At 42.1% G+C, this 19,844-nt stretch overlaps 1 protein-coding gene across 1 annotated transcript in view; it reads right to left on the bottom strand.

Moving 5' to 3' along the window:
* The window catches only part of LOC126278502 (uncharacterized), a 106,864-nt gene that overhangs the window by 60,856 nt on the left and 26,164 nt on the right, over nucleotides 1-19,844 (bottom strand). The window contains exon 2 of the mRNA XM_049978660.1: nucleotides 6,634-6,977. Within this exon, the coding sequence (XP_049834617.1) occupies nucleotides 6,634-6,957 (324 nt within the window). The 5' untranslated portion in view covers nucleotides 6,958-6,977. The remainder of the gene's footprint in view (nucleotides 1-6,633; nucleotides 6,978-19,844) is intronic.

Here is a 19,844-nt window from a genome sequence, read left to right as displayed (position 1 = left end):
CAAGGATGCCAAAAGAATGGTTAAGATTGTGGACAACTGGGCACGATTCGAAAAATGAATATTCGACTCTGCAGAACAGCATGCAGTGTTTGCAATGTCCTGGCACGCGGTTCTAAGCGAAGACGCCTAGGTTCGAATCTCGCCTCGTCGGAGAATTTCTCCCCTAGGAGACTAGATATTATATTGTGACAAAAAATAAAAACACCTAAGCCGTCCTTATGATTTTATTTTATCTTGTCGCTACCAGTTTCGACCTTTCATTGGGTCATCTTCAGGCTGTTTTGATGCGTTACAGGTTGATACGATCTCCGTACATAACCCATCAGTTGCCAGCATTACTGGATTCTCAGATAATGTGTCAGCACTGCAGCCGTAGTTGATGGTATCAACCTGTACCGCATCAAAACAGCCTGAAGATGACGCAATGAAGCGTCGAAACTGGTAGCGACAAAACAAAATAAAATCATAAGGACGGCTGTAGGTGTTTTTATTTTTTATCACGATAGTAAACGGCCGTCGTCCCAGAGACGTCCTACTAAAAGGATGGACATACAAAAGCTTGATATTGTGTTGTCCTTACTTTCTTATAGTCATAATAGACATCTCACAACTGAGAAGACCAAATGAGCAAGGTTTGAAGGTCAATTTAAAAAAAAGAAAAAAAAAGCTAACTGGAAGATTAAAGCCGTGTGCCAGACCAGGACTAGAATCCGGAGAATTTTGTCTATCATGGTAAGGCCTTTAGCGATTCGACTAGTGACTAGGTAGTTCAGTCGGTGGAAAGCGAAGTTCTAGGAATCCCAGTCTGGCAGAGAGTTTTTAATTGTGAGGAAGTTTGACGACAGTTTGGTCTATAAGTCATTAAACTTCTTAACTACTAATTCCTGCCATAGCCAGCACACAGGCAAGCGATGTAAATGGTTACACAAAGCTTAAAAAATTATTGATAAAATATTTTAACAGTCGAGATCGCAAGTGGCAAACATTGTTTCAGCTGATTATACACTCATCTTCAGATCATGACTAATAACAGAAAACTGAACGAAGATAAGTACCAGAAAGGACTACACACGCATTTTTTTCAACAATTTTCTGACCAGTTTGATGCGGCCTGACACAAATTCCCCTCGTGTGCCAACCTTTTCATTTCCTACTTCTCAGTTATTTTCTGCATGTACTCTCACGTTTGTTTCCCTCCGCTACTTTAGTCTGTACAGCTCTCTCTGGTACCATCACAGTTATTCTTTGACGTCTTAACATATGAGCTAACATCCTGTTCCTTTTGTTGTCAACGCTTTTCCTTATGTTCCTTTCCTCGATGATTCTGCACAGAACAACATTCGTCTGTAGCATCACATCTCAAATGCTTCGATTCTCTTGCCCGCCGGTTTTTATTTATTTATTTTTTTTTTTTTTTGCAATCCACATTTCTCTGGCGTATAGTTCCATTCTCCAAATTTACATTCCTAGAAATTTCTTCCTCAAATTAAAGCTTTGTTTGAAACTACTAGAGTTATCTCGGCCACGAATGCCCTTTTTGGCAGTACTAGGATAATCTTTATGCCCTCCTTGCTCTGTCCATCATGGCTTACTTTGATCCCTACAATTCCTTAACTTCGTCTTCTACGTGATCACCAATTCCGATGTTAAGTTTTTAACGATTCTCTTTTCTGCTACTTCTCATTACCAACGTCATTCTGCTATTTACTCTCAATACGTATTCTGTACTTATTAGACCATCCCGTTCAGCAGATCCTGTAACTCTTCTTCACTTTCACTGAGGATACCAATGTCATCAGCGAATCTCATCATTGATATCCATTAACCTTAACTGCGCTCTTGAACTTTTTTTATCTCCATCATTGCTTCTTCGATGAACAGACTGAACAGTAGGGGCGAACGACTACAACCCTGTCTTGCACCCTTTTTAATATTAGCACTTAGATTTTGATTTTCCATTCTGATTATTCCCTCTTGGCTCTTGTATATGCTGTATATTACCCGTCTCTCCCTATAACTTACCCGTATTTTTCTCAAAATTTCGAACTTCTTGCACCATTTTACATTATCGAACGCTTTTTCCAGATCGACAAACCATATGAACGTGTCTGGATTTTTCTTTAGTCTTGCTTCCATTATAAACCTTAACGTCAGAACTGATTCTCTGGTGCCTATATCATTCCTAAGGCCTTACCGATCGTCATCTAATACCTCCTCAGTTTTCTTTTTCATTCTTCTGTATATTATTCTTGTAAGCAGCTTGGGTGCATGAGCTATTAAACTGACTGTGCGATAATTCTCGCATTTCTCAGCTCTTGCTGTCTTCGGAATTGTTTCGCTGATGTTCTTCCGAAAGTCTGATGGTATATAGACAGTCTACACACCAACATGAATAGTCGTTTTTTTATCACTGCCTCCTATGATTTTAGAAATTCCGATGGAATGTCATCTATTCCTTATGCTTTATTTGACCGTAGGTCGTCCAAAGCTCTTGTAAATTATGATTCTACACTGGATCCCCGATCTCTTCCCTCTCAAATACTGTTTCACTTCCATCGCGCCATAGAGGCCTTATGTACTCTTTTCACGCATCCACTCTCTCCTCTGCATTTAACAATGGAATTCAGACTGCACATTTAATGTTACCGCCCGTATTTTTAATGTCACCAAAGGTTGTCTTTCCGTTTCCGTATGCTGAACTATGTATAATAAACAGTATAATCATTTTAAGGTAACTGTTTCAGAGGAGCCCAATGTGGGTCAAAGCATCTTCTAGTATCAAGGATTTTTATGTGAGTGGAAAATATAGGAAATAATAATATTAATGTTGTAAAAATATGTTGCACAGAGAAGATAAAAAGAAACTTTATATTACTGAAAGCTTCTGAGATGAAAGAATAAGAACATCTATAATTACAATAATCGTGAGAATATTGGACGAATTACTTGAATAAAATGCAGGGTAAATTTATGAGCACATAAAGACTAATAATAAAAACACTTCATTTAAAGTGCTGGTTGTGAAAGAAAATACATGAAAGATGTCAAGAATGGTGTTCGGAAGAAACAGAGACAGTGTAAAGTAAGGAAACATTGTTCTAATCAACGGTTGGATGGTAAAAGGAAAGAAGCAAGATCAATCTGGAACGAAAAGAGAAAGGATCTTGAAAATAAAATATGTTAGCAAAGAATGAAATGCGGAATATAACATGTACCGATGTAAATAGTAGGCTAGCTTTTGGAATAGCATAAGAATCATGGTCTGTATTAAAAGGTGTCCACCAAGAGAGAAAAGCCATAGCAAGTGTCCAACTGTAATACGAAAAGAAAATATAAAGAATGTGATCTAGAAAAATTAATTGCAAATTGAGAAGGATAGGGAAAGAAAACTAATGGAAAGATTTTAAGACACTAATTTCAGAAAACGAGGTGCTTGAAGCACTATGAACTGGGAACAGTGATAAATCACCTCGACGAAGGCAGAGTCAGGGTGGAAATTTTCAAATTTCATCGAAATAGTACACAGTGACATAGGTACTGAAGGAAAGGAAGCTATCTGTAGATTATTTTACTGCGATATTTAAGAATGTTCATCTAAGTAACAAGGAATTTATGTTACAAACATATTAACGAAAATTTATTGAAAAGTAGTGAAGAGCAGAATGGAAGCTAATTTTAGAGTCCAAGAAGAATCAAGTACAGACGACATTTCGAATTTAGAAGACACTCTGGAAACGTGGAGAGACAAATCAAAATATACCAGATTAGTTTACATTGATTTAGAAAAAGTGAATGATTATGTACTAAGGAATTTACCCTGGAAAGCAATCTATCTGGTAAATGTAGAATATCCTTTATTTAAAATAATATAGTAAATGCATAAAGACTACACATGCCAAATTGAAATCGGTAGTAGACTTTTCCAGAAATTTATAACAATCAGGGTCCTATTACAAAGCTGACTTATGTCACCAACATTATTTAAAATTTCTGTTAATATTATGCTTAGGACATGGCCTCGAAAATGTAGGAGAACAGAATTAGAAATTATAGATAGAACAATACCTTAATCATGTACTGTTCGCATATGAAAAAGTAGCTACAGTGCAGGACAGGCATTAGGCAAATTTCATATGCAGTCAGTTAGCAACAGAATACAGAAACGTGGATCTGAAGATTAATTATAAAAAACAGACTTTCTAACCAATGATCTAGGTGAACTCTATATAGATGGAATTAAAATAAAAAGGACCAAAATTTTTTGGTATTTGGGATTGAATTTTAGAAAAGAGGGAAGTTCGAAGGCTGAAATTAAGAAAAGTATTAGTAACGGCCAGAAGGTCTTTGAAATGCTCAACACTACTTTCTGTAGCATGAACGTGCTGAATAGGAGCATCAGATTCAAGTTGACATCAGAATTACAGTTTTGTATGGGGCACAGACTTGGACAACAAATCAGAAGAATACGCAATAAGTTGCAAAGATTACAGACCTACTTTCAGAGAGGATCAGCAAGAATTTCAAGGGAAAATAATTAAGGTACAATGTAGTGTTGAAGAGACAGGAATTGAAAGGAGGAATGTGTGTTATATTCGACAGAAGGAAATTGCTGTGATGTTGACATGTAAGAGAATGGAGTTGAGAATGATACCAAAAATTGTACCTGGCTGGGGAACTATAGGAAAATGGAGAAGAAGACCCCCTAAGTGGTTCCAAAATGTAGAGGAGATTAGGATACACAATACTGAGATACATGGAAGAACATCTTGAAGATTTGTGTAATGTGTTAGACTTGATAAAATTCTGTAGGGCTTCTAGTGGCGTCAAGTGGTTTAAAACCCACGAGCTTTCGGCCGTGTAGTCCTCGGCCATTGTCAAGTGTTGATTGTTTTTTGGTTGCTGTTACCATCGTTATATAGCAGGGCTGCAGTCTGTGACGTTACTCGTGCTCACTCCACTGACATATAAAGTAATGTTTTCGGTGAATGCCTGCCGTGCCGTCTTCTACCTTATCTCAAGGGCTTATTTTATAACGCTATCCCAAAAACTATTAGTCCATGTAGTAACAGATGTCACTTAGAATGTAATACGCCGTCCGTTTTCTAAAGCATGCTCTGCTACCACTGACTTCTCAGCATACCGATAGTGAAACGAAATTTCGTGACCTGTACAGCACTGTTCATTTCAGTTGTACACACCGTCTGTCCAACATAAAACTGTCCACATCCACGCAGTATTTTATATACTGGCGTTCTGAAGCATACATCGTCTTTCACAGGCCTCGTGAGTTGTCGAATTTTTGTTGGATCCCAGAAGACCGAATCGATATCATGTCTCCTTAGAAGCCAGCTAACCTTTTCTGTTTCTGCCACCGTGTTTACGGACAGATGGCTTGCGGTATCTGCTGGTTGTTGTAGCATATTCCTTGAATTTATCCTCTAAGTGACTCAGATCCTTTGGAAGCTTTTCAGTGTCTCAGACGGATTCCTCTCTATACGCCAAGGTCCTCAGAACACAACGTTTCTGCGACAGACGGTAAAAACTCTTAGAGTGCAGATATCGGCCCGTGTGCGTGGACGTTCCGGTAAACACTGTGGCTGAGGCACCCATTTTCTTTATATCGGACGAGGACGTGAAGGAACGCAAAGGCACCACCTGTCTCGGCCTCTATCGTGAATCTGATGGATATTGTTAATGTTACCCAGGAATTCTCTCAACTTTTAATTTCCGTGAGACCAGACAACGAACGTGTTGTCGACATAATAAGAGAAGCAATTAGGCTATGCAGGAGATATGTTCTGGGCGATGTCCTCAAAGTACTCCAGAAACAAACTGGGCAAGACAGCAGCCATTGGGCGCCTGATTAAAATATTCTCCATCTTATGGCCAGCTTTGATGTGGCGTTATTATTCAAGCAGACTCCCTTCAAGGATTCTACAGATTTGTTGTTTCAGTTGTTTGACGACCCTATTGTTTATTTATTTATGCGCACTATGACGTCATCGTGCTTTCAGTGCGATGGAGGTAACAGGACGATAACGGCAACCATAAGACAGTCACCGCTTCACAATGGCCAAAGTGCACCTTGCCGAAAGGTCGGGGATTTTAAACAACTTAATGTGGCTGGAATCTCGAGATAATTTTATTAATATGTACCGCCACAAACTTATGCATTTCTATGTTGTGTTGAACTTAGTGATATGTTATTAAGAAAGCATTCCGTCTTCAGGCCACGAGCGGCCTACCCGTACCATCCGACCGCCGTGTCATCCTCAGGGGAAGATGCAGATAGGAGGGGTGTGGGGTCAGCAAACCTCTCTCCCAGTCGTTGTGATGGTATGCTTGACTGAAGCCGATAATAATCAGTCGAGTAGCTCCTCAATTGGCATCACGAGGCTGAGTGCACCCCGAAAAATGGCACAGTGCATGGCGGCCTGGATGGTCACCCATCCAAGTGCCGACCACGCCCAGAAGCGCTTAACTTCGGTGATCTCACAGGAACCGGTGTATCCACTGCGGCAAGGCTGTTGCCCAGTGATGTGTTATTAAACTTTGGGAAACATCATCTAGAGTGAGAAAACTGGAATCAATAAAAAATTATATAAGGAGGCCAGCCCAGAGGAGGTCACTCACCGTCTTGACGGCGACGCTGACAGCCTTGTTGATGGTCGAGGCGCCCTCTGCGTCCAGTGGCAGGTCGACAGGCACGTCGGCACCAACTGGCAACGGTGTGGGCTGTGGGGCTGGCCGGGGCAGGGGACGCGGTGGTGGTGGCTGTACCTGCTGGATGCGGCTGGGCACCGTCAGAGGGAGGCCCTCCATGGGGTGCCCCTCGTGGTCGTCGGGGCCAGATGGGGCTCCGTCGCCGGCCACCGGCGCAGTGGCGACCCTGTCAGGCACCTGCACCGCCAGCACCACCAGGAGCACCGTCGCCATCAACGCCTCTCTGGCTGTCATCGCTGCTGGACTGTCGCTGTCTGTACAGTGAATGAACATTTGAATGCTCTTCTCCATATTTATACTCGGTGGGCCACAGCCAGTTCTACTTTTTGCATGTTTACAGTATAGTAGGAACAATACATTATTCAATTGTTTGGCGATTTCCAGATACACAGTGTGTCCATAACAATCTTTGCAACTTAAGACCTTAACAACTTTAAAACTGTACTCGATATTAACAAATGGTTTCCAGCATGTGATAGCTCATACAGTTCCTTTACCTTTCAAATGACGCAATTTTGACGCTAAATTTACCTTGGAAAGCCGATAAAATGGGGATGTCACAGGAGAAAATTAAGTGTGTGGGCTGGTTCATATAGCCAATATCCAATACCAAAGTGCAAGGGAAGTTTCAAGCATGGTATGGAAGGCAACCACCATCCCAACCAACTATTCTGGCTTGCCACGCTTCATTTATGGAAACAGGTAATGTTCTCCATAAAAAGAGGGCGGATCAGTCACCTCTTTCGGACACTGACATTGACAAGGTACGACAGGCGTTTGCAAGGAGTCTGACAAAGTCAGTGTGTGTGGTGGTCAGAGGGGTGAAAATGAGACGTTGAGTAGTGCACAGTGCCTTGCACAAGAGGTATTGTTCTGGTGTTACGTAGGCGTCGAATTCTATGACTATAAAGTCTGAATATTCTTATCTTCAGTACCATTGTTGTCCAATTGTTTTGATTGTGATTATTGCATCTACTTAGTCATCAGCTATATCCCCACAAGGGGCAGATGCTTTAAGCGTGCCTATGGACAAATATCAGGACGAACAGTTTGCCTTGGATCTACTAAGCAACACTGATGTAAGCAATGACTTTTTGGAAAATATTTGTTTCTCCTCTGAGGCAACGTTTCACGGATCTGGCCAATTGAATCGTAATTATATTCGTTTTTGGGGTTCACAGCATCCTAGTGTTACATGTGAAATGGCTAGAGACACTCCCAGGATCAGTGTTTGGTGCGGGCTGCGTCATTGGCCCGTTGATTTTATCGAGTCTGCTGTCAACGATGGTGTTTAGCTGGCGATATTGCAGGAGTTTGCTGTGCCACAACTGGAACAACCTCAACCTGTTGACATATCCCAACAGGATGGGGTACCGCAATGCCCCTTAAATATCAGTCAATTTCTAGATGAAATGTTTCCAGATAGGTGGATTGGACGAGATGGTCCAGTTTGATGGACGCCATGATCCACTACCTCAGACCTCTAGGCTTCTTTCTCTGTGCTTTTGAATAGGACCTGGTGTACGTCTATGCGATAATTGACTAATCGTAGTGGTCTGCAGGTTGTGCTCAGTCACTATCGCAGTAGCCCAAGACCACGTGTTACTGGTGGTTGCATGTCTGGGTATCGTTGTGGCCAGGGAAACTGTTGAACAGCCTCTGTTCCGAGATAGATCCAGGCTATAATTGCAATATTCTGTCTACCTTTTCGAGTTAAAGATAATAATATCGATACCACGAAAATCACAGCCGCCACCCCCAACACGTCAGAACTGCAATGGGGCTGTCGAAATATGCGGCTTTGTGAAACTGATGGCGCTATGACGATGGCAGAAACATAATGGCAAAGTCAATTCTCCTCAGAGCCTCCGCATCAGGTAAATCCAGCGTGACTCTGAATGCAAATAAGAGGTTTCGTCTGAGCAGAAAACCATCAGCTTTTACCAACTAACTTCGGGGCTCATCTGACGAGGCCACTGTTTTCCAGTCGTTTGAGGTACATCCGATGTGGTCATGACTGGCGGAGAGGCGCTCCAAGCGAAGTACTATTAGTAAAGGCATTAACATCGGTCATCTGCCACCATAGCGATTAACTCTCAATTTCGCCGCACTATCCTAATGAATACGTTTCTCGTACGTCTCACGTTGGTTTCTGCTTGTCTGTTAGCGCTGACAACTCTATGCAAACGCCGCTGCTCACGTTCGTTAAGTGAAGGGCGTCGGCCACTGTGTTTCCGTGGTGAGAGGTAAAGTCTGAATTTTGGTATCTACGGCACACTCTTGACACAGTGGATCTCGGAATATTGAATTCCCGAAATGGAATGACCCATGTGTCTCGCTCCAACTGCTGCTTCTCATTCAGAGGCTCTTAATTCCATTCAAGCGGCCGTAATCACGTCGGAAAACTTTTCACATGAATCACCTGAAGAAAAATGGCAGCTCCACCAACCAGAACCCTTTTGTATCTTATATACGATGTACTACCGCTATCTGTATACGTTCATATAGCTATCACATGACTTTTGTCACACTATTGTAGTTTACTTTTGTAATTCTGGTCAACAAGTGCACTTTAAGCTTTAAAGGAGATCAGTAGTAGCACTTATGTGTGTTTTACTAGATGGCATGCGTGTCATATTACACCACGCTGAGAGTCAAATGCAACTGATGGCAGCAAGACAACATTTGTCGAAAGAAGTTGTAGTAGGCTGTTTAGGTTTTCATTTTGGTAACGCCACGTAGCGCTCTGTATGAAAATCACTGACTGTGCTGTGTGCAATCTGTGGCTGGTTGGCAGCAGTAAGTGCCTTTAGTAGTTAGAATCTTTTATTTAGCTGGCAGAATTGGCGCTCGCTGTATTGTAGTAGTTCGAGTAACGAAGATTTTTGTGAGGTAAGTGATTCTTGAAAGGTATAAGTTATCGTTAGTCAGGGCCATTGTTTTTTGTACGCATTATTGAAAGTCAGATTGCGTCGCGCAAAAAAAGAATATTGTGTGTCAATTTAGTGTTGATCAGAATAAGTAAAGAGAGAAATGTGTGAGTGCGTTCAGTTTTGCTCAGCTGTGGAGGTCTTCCAGCACTGTCATTCATAAATTTTCTAAGGGGACGTTTCATAAAGTAAAATGCTCATTGAGTGAGTTCACTCTTGTTGATGGTTATGACACTTGACAATCATCATAGAACAACTTAGATGAGAACAATTAATGTGAGGCTCTGTTGTATCTATAGTACAGAAATAAAACCTTACAAGTACACAAGTGCCGCTTTACGTAAATTTTGCATAAAAGCTTTTCAGTATGGCGCAAAAACCAAATTCAGATCAGTACGAGTACGATACATCGGAGCACTCTGTAATTACTTCGAAATACTGAACACTGCAAGTTTTTTGGGTAATTTCTTTTGAATGCGGTGGAAAAAGGTTCGGAGCGTTTGGATACTTTTGAGCACTCTGTGATGATTTCAAAATAGTGCAAGCTACAATCTTTATGTTATTTTTTAGATAAATGACACAAACAAGTTTCACAGCATTCAGTAAAAAATTGTAGTATAGCTGGATACTCCATAACGTAGCAGGCAATGGCGTATATATATATATATATATATATATATATATATATATATATATATATATATATATATATATATATATATATATATACTGCCATCATTGGCCGTTTCATTTTTCCACAAGAGCCATTTTGCACTGTGATTGTAAAATATTTCCCACCTATGGTATCATGTATAATTTTAAATTTATTGCCTTCGTCATCTTCTAATTTTTAAATTTTCCACCTGTCGCCATCTTTAATCATTTTAATTTGTCACCATCCATTATCTTGATCATGCCGTATCAAAGAGGCCACTGATAACTTCATAGCCCTTTACGTGTAGGTAATCTCACAAACTTATTGCAGTTTTTCAAGGTCCATTGGACGCCTTCCTGGAGTGTCATATCAGTGGCACCAATTACGTTAAAATGCCGCATTCAAGTGCAGTCGTCCAGAGAGCCCCCTGATATAATACTTCCTTCCTCCTTGAATTCTATATTTTCGTCTCAACGTTACGGATTACGCATTATTGCACGTTCCAGTTTCACAGTTGCTTCCAGCGTGTCCTGGGTCGTTCTAGATCTTTTATTTCTTTCGGCGCGTAATTCAGCTCTGCCTTAGGATTACTGGTACTTTCCATTCTTAGTGCAGTTCTGTCCATTATTTGATATTTTATCATGCACTGATCCTGTATTTAGTTTTTCCTGGTATCATCATTCGTATCGTACCCATTCCAGTACATTTGAGTAATGAGAGCTCTAAAAGATTTGGTCATTAGGAAACGAACCAGAAACTATAATTATACAAAGGGTGGAAGAAACATGGAAATACCAAAAACACAATATATTACCATGCCTAATACGGCGTGGGGTAACCCTTGGCTTTCAAATCAGCTTCCAGTTGTATCGGACTGGATAAATTCGAATCATATAACATTTTCAAGCGAATGTTTTCCCGTTGTTGTTGCAAAACAATGACAAGTTGTGCTAACGGTGATCTAGGTGGATAGCGAGGGTAGTGTTGAACGTCCCATCGACAATGACGTCATTAGTGACGGAGCACAAACTCCGATTTAGGAAGAATGGGGAAGGAAATGGGTCGTGCCCTTTCAATGGAACCATCCAGGCATTCGCCTGAAGCGGTTTAGTGAAATTACGGAAAATCTAAATGAGGATGGCTGGACGCGAGTTTGAACCGTCGTCCTACCGAAGGCGAGTCCAGTATGCTAACATCTGCGCCATCTCGCTCGGTGGTAGGTGGATAGCGATGACGCACACATCTCTCCAAAATAGACCACAAAGGTTCAATAATATTCAGATCTGGGTGACTCTGGCGGCAGGGCGAGTTGTGAGAGTTCATCCTCGTGGTCACAAAACCAGTCCATGACGATGCGAGCCGTGTGATCAAGGAAGCTTCCTCAAACACAGAATCAACATGGCGGAAGAAACATTGTGTCCTGGGACTGTGCTGTTCAGCCACGACGGTCACATATTCCTTGGGAGTAATGCGATCTTGCAGAATAAGCCTGGGGACCGTGAAATACCACTTCCGCTTTGCGACTTAGCGGGTGATGGCTCCCAACTTTCTCTATACGCGGTATGGATCTTCGACACGGTGCCTCTCAAAACGCCAAACACTTCGGCTCCCTTTGTCACAGAAATACCAACCACAAGAACACCAACATTTTTCCCAAGTTCGAATGCACTCTACGTTACGCTGACCACGACTGATACACTACTGGCCATTAAAATTGCTACACTAAGAAGAAATGCAGATGATAAACGGGTATTCATTGGACAAATGTATTATACTAGAACTGACATGTGATTACATTTTCACGCAATTTGGGTACATAGGTCCTGAGAAATCGGTGCCCTGAACAACCACCTCTGGCCGTAATAACGGCCTTGATACGCCTGGGCATTGAGTCAAACAGAGCTTGAATGGCGTGTACAGGTACAGCTGCCCACGCAGCTTGAACACGAATACCACAGTTCATCAAGAGCAGTGACTGGCATATTGTGACAAGCCAGTTGCTCGGCCACCATTGACCACACGTTTCCAGTTGGTGAGAGATCTGGAGAATGTGCTGGCCACCGCAACAGTCGAACATTTCTGTAACCAGAAAGGTTTGTACAGGACCTGCAACATGCGGTCGTGTATTATCCTGCTGAAATGTAAGGTTTCGCAGGGATCGATTCAAGGATAGAGCCACAGGTCGTAACACATCTGAAATGTAACGTCCACTGTTCAAAGTGCTGTTAATGCGAACAAGAGGTGACCGAGACGTGTAACAAATGGCACCCCATGCCATCACGCCCAGTGATAAGCCAGTATGGCTATGAGGAACACACGCTTCCAATGGATGTCGCGAAACACGGATGCGACCATCATGATGCTGTAAACAGAACCTGGATTCATCCGAAAAAAAAGGCGTTTTGCCATTCGTGCACCCAGGTTCGTCGTGGAGTAGACCATCGCAGGCATGGTCTCCGAGCTGATAGTCCATGCTGCTGCAAACGTCGTCGAATTGTTCGTGCAGACGGTTGTTGTCTTCCAAACGTCCCCACCCGTTGACTCATGGATAGAGACGTGGCTGCACGATCCGTTACAGCCATGCGGCTAAGATGCCTGTCATCTCGACTGCTAGTGATACGAGGCCGTTGGGATCCAGCACGGCATTTCGTATTACCCTCCTGAACCCACCGATTCCACATTCTGCTAACAGTCATTGGATCTCTACCAACGCGAGCAGCAATGTCGCGATACGATAAACGGCAATCGCGACAGGCTACAATCCGACTTTTATCAAAGTCGGAAACGTGATGGTACGCATTTCTCCTCCTTACACGGGGCATCGCAACAGCGTTTCATCAGGCATCGGCGGTCAGCTACTGTTTGGGTATGAAAAATCGGTTGGAAACTTTGTAAGTAGGATGTTTAGGCTTTTATATTGGTAACGCCATGTAGCGCTCTATATGAAAATCACTGGCTGTGCTGTGTGCAGTCTGTGGCTAGTATGCACTGTTATCTGCCATTGTAGTGTTGGGCAGCTGGAAGTTAACAGCGCGTAGCGTTGCGCAGTTGGAGGTGAGCCGCCAGCAGTGGCGGACGTGGGGAGAGAGATGGCGGAGTTCTGAAATTTGTAAGAATTGATGTCATGAACTGATATATATATTACGACTATTAAGGTAAATACATTGTTTGTTCTCTATTACAATCTTTCATTTGCTAACTGTGCCTATCAGTAGCTAGTGACTTCCGTAGTTTGAATCTTTTATTTAGCTGGAGTGGCGCTCGCTGTATTGCAGTAGTTCGAGTAACGAAGATTTTTGGTGAGGTAAGTGATTTGTGAAAGGTATAGGTTAATGTTAGTCAGGGCCATTCTTTTGTAGGGTTTATTGAAAGTCAGATTGCGTTGCGCTAAAAATATTGTGTGTCAGTTGAAGCACAGTGATTCATTAATTGTTACAAGGGGACATTTCATATGTCGACCCCTAGCCGAGGATACCTCACTGGAATCTTCTGATATTTTCTTGTAGTTTGTGTAATTAGTGTAGCTTTTGTTTATTGCTAGCGCGTAATTATAGAGAGAATTTCCATTGTAGTTGTAGTTTTTCATTGTTGTGCAGTAAAACAGTTGTGACATGCATGTAGATTTGCAGCAAGTATTTCGCAGCTGCGCTTGCAATTAACGAGATATTATTTTCAGTGCTACGTTAATGTGTTCTCTTATTTTTGCTCTTCAAATTGTGCTTTTCTGTGTTATCGTGTGAAATATTGTGACAATAATGGCGTGTGAAAAACATTATCCTAGGCTCCAAAGTAAACTGAGAAATGACAGTGAAGAGGAAAGCAGTGTGTTAGCGCCACCGAGTAATGAATTAACTAATGTTCAAAGTAGTAATTTGGTAATTGTACATAGTGAAATGGAGCGGGCTGCAAACTATGGTGTACACAGTGAAACAATGAGGGAACAGGGAAGTATTATCGATCGATCGTTCAGCAACAGCTTGCCTCAGGAATCCGAAATAACAGGACTCAATCTTGCAAATACTGTAGATTCAGGTTTTGCGTCCTCATCGTTTTCTCAAATAAGTCAAGACACATTTTCTGCTTTTCAAACTGCGAATATTGCCGGTTCAAATGCATTGCCGAATAGCACTGAGGAACATGTTTCAGAAACCAGTGCATTGTTATTACAAGTAATGCATCAAATGGGACAAATGCTTCACAAGTTAGACACACTGGAACAAAATCTTCAAAAGTTAGACACAATGGAACAAAATCAGAGACAAACACAGCAAAAGCTTAAAAAGTTAGACATAATGGTACAACCCCAGAGACAAACACAGCGACAGTTAGACACAATGGAACAAAATCTTCGGAAGTTAGACACCACACTTGAACAAACACGTGAAGATTTAACTACTGTGTTACATAACATTGAATCGAAATGTAAAAAAATCTGTAATGACGTAAAAACACAAATTTGTGAGCATTTTCTACCTATTTTTCCCGGCATTAAAATGCATTACAGTATCACGAAGCAGCCATAAAAGAACTGCAAACTATTGTTCGTGAAAATCACGACACCTTGCAAGCTAAAATGGACTCAGTTGCATCCACCGATTTGGTTACGCAACTTGCAAGAACTCAGGAAAACTTAAAAGACACAGTAGATTCGATTTCAACGAAAATGGACACTCTGAAACTTGGTTTAGAAAAACACACTGAGGAAATATGTTCACTATTGGAGAAAGTAGCCGAACTTTCGGATCAGTTCACTAATTTATCTGCAGAGGTAGATGATGATCTGAATGACACAAGACCTGTAGCCATCACTGACACAGAAGAGTATGAACAAATTAAGAAATTCCAACAAAATCAGAATCAAATTAATACGCAATACAAAAGAGAAATCCGGGAAGTACGAGATCAGTTGACGCAGGTAATACAAAGATTACATATTTCAGAGGACACTCGCGCTCCAACACGGGAAGAGGAACTTAGAAATGCGGAAAAGCCACAAAATAACACAGGGCATTTCGAAAATCATGAAAGAAATTGGCAAGGTGCGCCGAATTTTGAGATGGAACCGCCGACACGACGTAACAATGACCGATATGCTACTCGCCGACACGATGATTTTGACTATAAGCTGTTCATTACTGCACGTAAATTCAAAACATTTAAGAATTCTGGAAACGACATTCATCCACGATCCATTCATTCTCTCATTGTTTTCCTCCCAACTGGTTATTAGAGCACAGATTAGAAATTATGTGTGGCTACTTGGAGAATGAACCAGCTGTAAGAATGCGATCGGTCATTCACGATTGTCACAGTGAAGGAGAATTTTATCATGCGTTCCTCTCATAATGTTGGTCTCAAGCTACACAAGACCGAGTAAAACTTAGCATCATAATGATGAAACATTTCTAACAATCTGAATTTTCCAGTCTTGTCAAATATTTCGAAGACATATTACAAAAGAATCAGTATCTTTCAAACCCATACAGCCCCTCACAACTCATCCGCATTTGCTTAATCAAACTACCTGAACATTTACGACAGATTATTTTAGCAGGACGATGCAAAGACAACATTGAAGCTTTTCAGGGATTGTTACAAGAACTGGAAATTGACACTGACAATCGCGGAACGCGAAATCAGGAGCACGACTATTACAGGTCACACCTGTCACAATTCCGCGATGACAGAAATAATACACGACAAGGCTATTCCTACAACGCAAATCGTGATCAAAACAGACACCACCCGTATGACAACCGTTGGCAGAGTAGTAATAATTACAGGGAAAGATCACCTCTCCGCGGTAATGACTATCACAGAGACAGTCAGAGAAATAGACAATATGGGAACCAAAATAATTATTATCAAGCGAGACAGAATAACCTTAGACGCAACGGTCCGGCGTGCAGTTACGACTCAGGGAGAAGTTCTCCACCACATTACCGACAAGAAATTACACTCCTGGAAATGGAAAAAAGAACACATTGACACCGGTGTGTCAGACGCACCATACTTGCTCCGGACACTGAGAGAGGGCTGTACAAGCAATGATCACACGCACGGCACAGCGGACACACCAGGAACCGCGGTGTTGACCGTCGAATGGCGCTAGCTGCGCAGCATTTGTGCACCGCCGCCGTCAGTGTCAGCCAGTTTGCCGTGTCATACGGAGCTCCATTGCAGTCTTTAACACTGGTAGCATGCCGCGACAGCGTGGACGTGAACCGTATATGCAGTTGACAGACTTTGAGCGAGGGCGTATAGTGGGCATGCGGGAGGCCGGGTGGACGTACCGCCGAATTGCTCTACACGTGGGGCGTGAGGTCTCCACAGTACATCGATGTTGTCGCCAGTGGTCGGCGGAAGGTGCACGTGCCCGTCGACCTGGGACCGGACCGCAGCGACGCACGGATGCACGCCAAGACCGTAGGATCCTACGCAGTGCCGTAGGGGACCGCACCGCCACTTCCCAGCAAATTAGGGACACTGTTGCTCCTGGGGTATCGGCGAGGACCATTCGCAACCGTCTCCATGAAGCTGGGCTACGGTCCCGCACACCGTTAGGCCGTCTTCCGCTCACGCCCCAACATCGTGCAGCCCGCCTCCAGTGGTGTCGCGACAGGCGTGAATGGAGGGACGAATGGAGACGTGTCGTCTTCAGCGATGAGAGTCGCTTCTGCCTTGGTGCCAATGATGGTCGTATGCGTGTTTGGCGCCGTGCAGGTGAGCGCCACAATCAGGACTGCATAGGACCGAGGCACACAGGGCCAACACCCGGCATCATGGTGTGGGGAGCGATCTCCTACACTGGCCGTACACCTCTGGTGATCGTCGAGGGGACACTGAATAGTGCCCGGTACATCCAAACCGTCATCGAACCCATCGTTCTACCATTCTTAGACCGGCAAGGGAACTTGCTGTTCCAACAAGACAATGCACGTCTGCATGTATCCCGTGCCACCCAACGTGCTCTAGAAGGTGTAAGTCAACTACCCTGGCCAGCAAGATCTCCGGATCTGTCCCCCATTGAGCATGTTTGGGACTGGATGAAGCGTCGTCTCACGCGGTCTGCATGTCCAGCACGAACGCTGGCCAACTGAGGCGCCAGGTGGAAATGGGATGGCAAGCCGTTCCACAGGACTAAATCCGGCATCTCTACGATCGTCTCCATGGGAGAATAGCAGCCTGCATTGCTGCGAAAGGTGGATATATACTGTACTAGTGCCGACATTGTGCATGTTCTGTTGCCTGTGTCTATGTGCCTGTGGTTCTGTCAGTGTGATCATGTGATGTATCTGACCCCAGGAATGTGTCAATAAAGTTTCCCCTTTCTGGGACAATGAATTCACGGTGTTCTTATTTCAATTTCCAGGAGTGTAATTACAGAAATTACCGACATGACGACAGACGATATAATCATAACAACAGACCTGAATTTCATCAGAACTGCCGGGTTTCAAACAGGACTGGATCCTCTCGGCAAGGTGAATTTGTAGAAGGTAGGTCTCCTAATCCCAATAACGACGCGCGCCAACAAAGAGATAGACAATGACTCGCACCTCAGGTAGCCACGTGTGCTGGCTGGCTCAGCGAAAAATAACAGAGACACTAACCTTGAGAAAAATTTTAGCATTCCTTACCGTCGTATACAACATCATAATTACTTTGAAGTTGAAACTCTGCGCACTAGAAAGGGTAAAGGATTGCACCACATTTCACATGTAAAACCGTTTATTTAGAGATAATCTGCTTTTTTAACTTAGTCTTTGATATAAAACTTTTCACTTTACATTACTAGTATGCTTTGTCAGACTTAGAAACTGTAACATGCAACAATGTTTGAAGTTAAATATCCAGTTTAGAACCTAGGGAACATATTTAGACAGTAATTACGTATGCATTGTTATAGTGAACAGATGACACAGTGTTATTGTGTGTACATTCTTGCTTGTTAGTTGCTTGATTACGTAAAGACTATAAGGCTCACATACTTCGGACATATACCGGTACTGCCAATGAGATTTTAATGCGACATTTTGGTTTACTTGAAAATACATTCTGGATTTAAAGTACTTTCTGTGAGATACCAGATGACACAGTGGTTAGTTTATGTGACAACTACACGATTTTATCACGACGCTACTAATGAGTGACAATTTACAATGTTGCTTTTGCGGTGTACAGTTTTTCTGAATTCTTCTGGAAAGAAAAACGTGTTCTAGTAGTAACTTTTGTGGTGTAGCTACAATGAGACAGCCTTTTCAGTAGCACAGCAATACGTTACAGCACAGTATTTTCTTCATCACGGCAATAAGCGTAATAACTAAGATATTTATACGCAAAGCATTTCACTTTTGATTATCATGAGGTAAGTACATTGACTTCTGTAGAACTTAGCTTTCGGAGGACGATAAGTACGACACTTCCACAGAATTATCTTACAGCAAGACGCACATTTAGCGCTACAACACACACATTTCAGTGGTTCATTTTGTACTTGAACCATTTATTTTTCAAGATTTCTGAATTATAAAGAAAGTTTTCCGTAATACATTTCATTCCCTTGCTGTAATCTGTAACACCTGAGGGTATAATTACATTAATCCTCAGGGGGGTACATGCTTACTTTGTGTACCATGTGTATGGCAAGCACAAGGAGCCCTAGCTAATACGGTATTTGCTTATACAACTTTACACATCGGTACCATATTTCTCTAACACGTTAATTACAAAGCTATCTGATCATTTAACTGGGAGAGACTAACATTCATTTTACTACATCAGTGACAGATGTTTACGTAATTACACAGTTGGATAACTTCACACATACGAAATTGTATTTTCTCTGTACTTTGTGAACAGTCCATATTTTTTCGGAACCATTGTGATACTATGAGAGCTTTGAATGACATATTTGGTATGGGATCATGATTTTTGAAGTATGTTTGAGGTAGATGTCACTATTGAAATGAGCAGAGTTTTTTTTAGGTTTTGACATTATTGCAGAAAGCTACAGTGTTTTAGAGATTTGACTGAGGTGTTATGATGTTATTTTTACGATGACGATGTGTATTATTCTGTTGAGGTATGTTTCTGATCAATAAGCTGATGCTATATCAGTTATTTGGTTATGCTACATATCTGTTGTGATGAAATATTGAAGAAGTGTCGACGAATATGTATATGTGTAATAAGGTAAGGAATAATGAGTAGTGGTTAGGGACTCTGGTTTGTGAAAAAGGATGTTGGAAAGCGAGAATCGTACTTTAAGAGCTATGAAATGTGTGTATATGCGTGAATGTATCACTATGCTGGTGAAAATTTTTTGGACACTATTATATTTAAAGGATTTTGTTTCTACAGATTTGTAACGCAAATTCTGGACCTGTGGAATATTTTTATATGAGACTGTCACTGTAGGGGAAACTGTTGTCGTAAATATTTCGGTAAGAAAGTTAAGTGACCACCTGCACGTAATGCGTCGTGGGCACCCAGCTGCGCGACAGACGCCTTGAAAAAAGCCATTAGTGTGTGCC

This window comes from Schistocerca gregaria, chromosome 6 (genome assembly GCF_023897955.1).
Source record: "Schistocerca gregaria isolate iqSchGreg1 chromosome 6, iqSchGreg1.2, whole genome shotgun sequence".
Lineage (NCBI taxonomy): Eukaryota > Metazoa > Arthropoda > Insecta > Orthoptera > Acrididae > Schistocerca > Schistocerca gregaria.
This window is presented reverse-complemented; position numbering and strand designations above follow the sequence as displayed.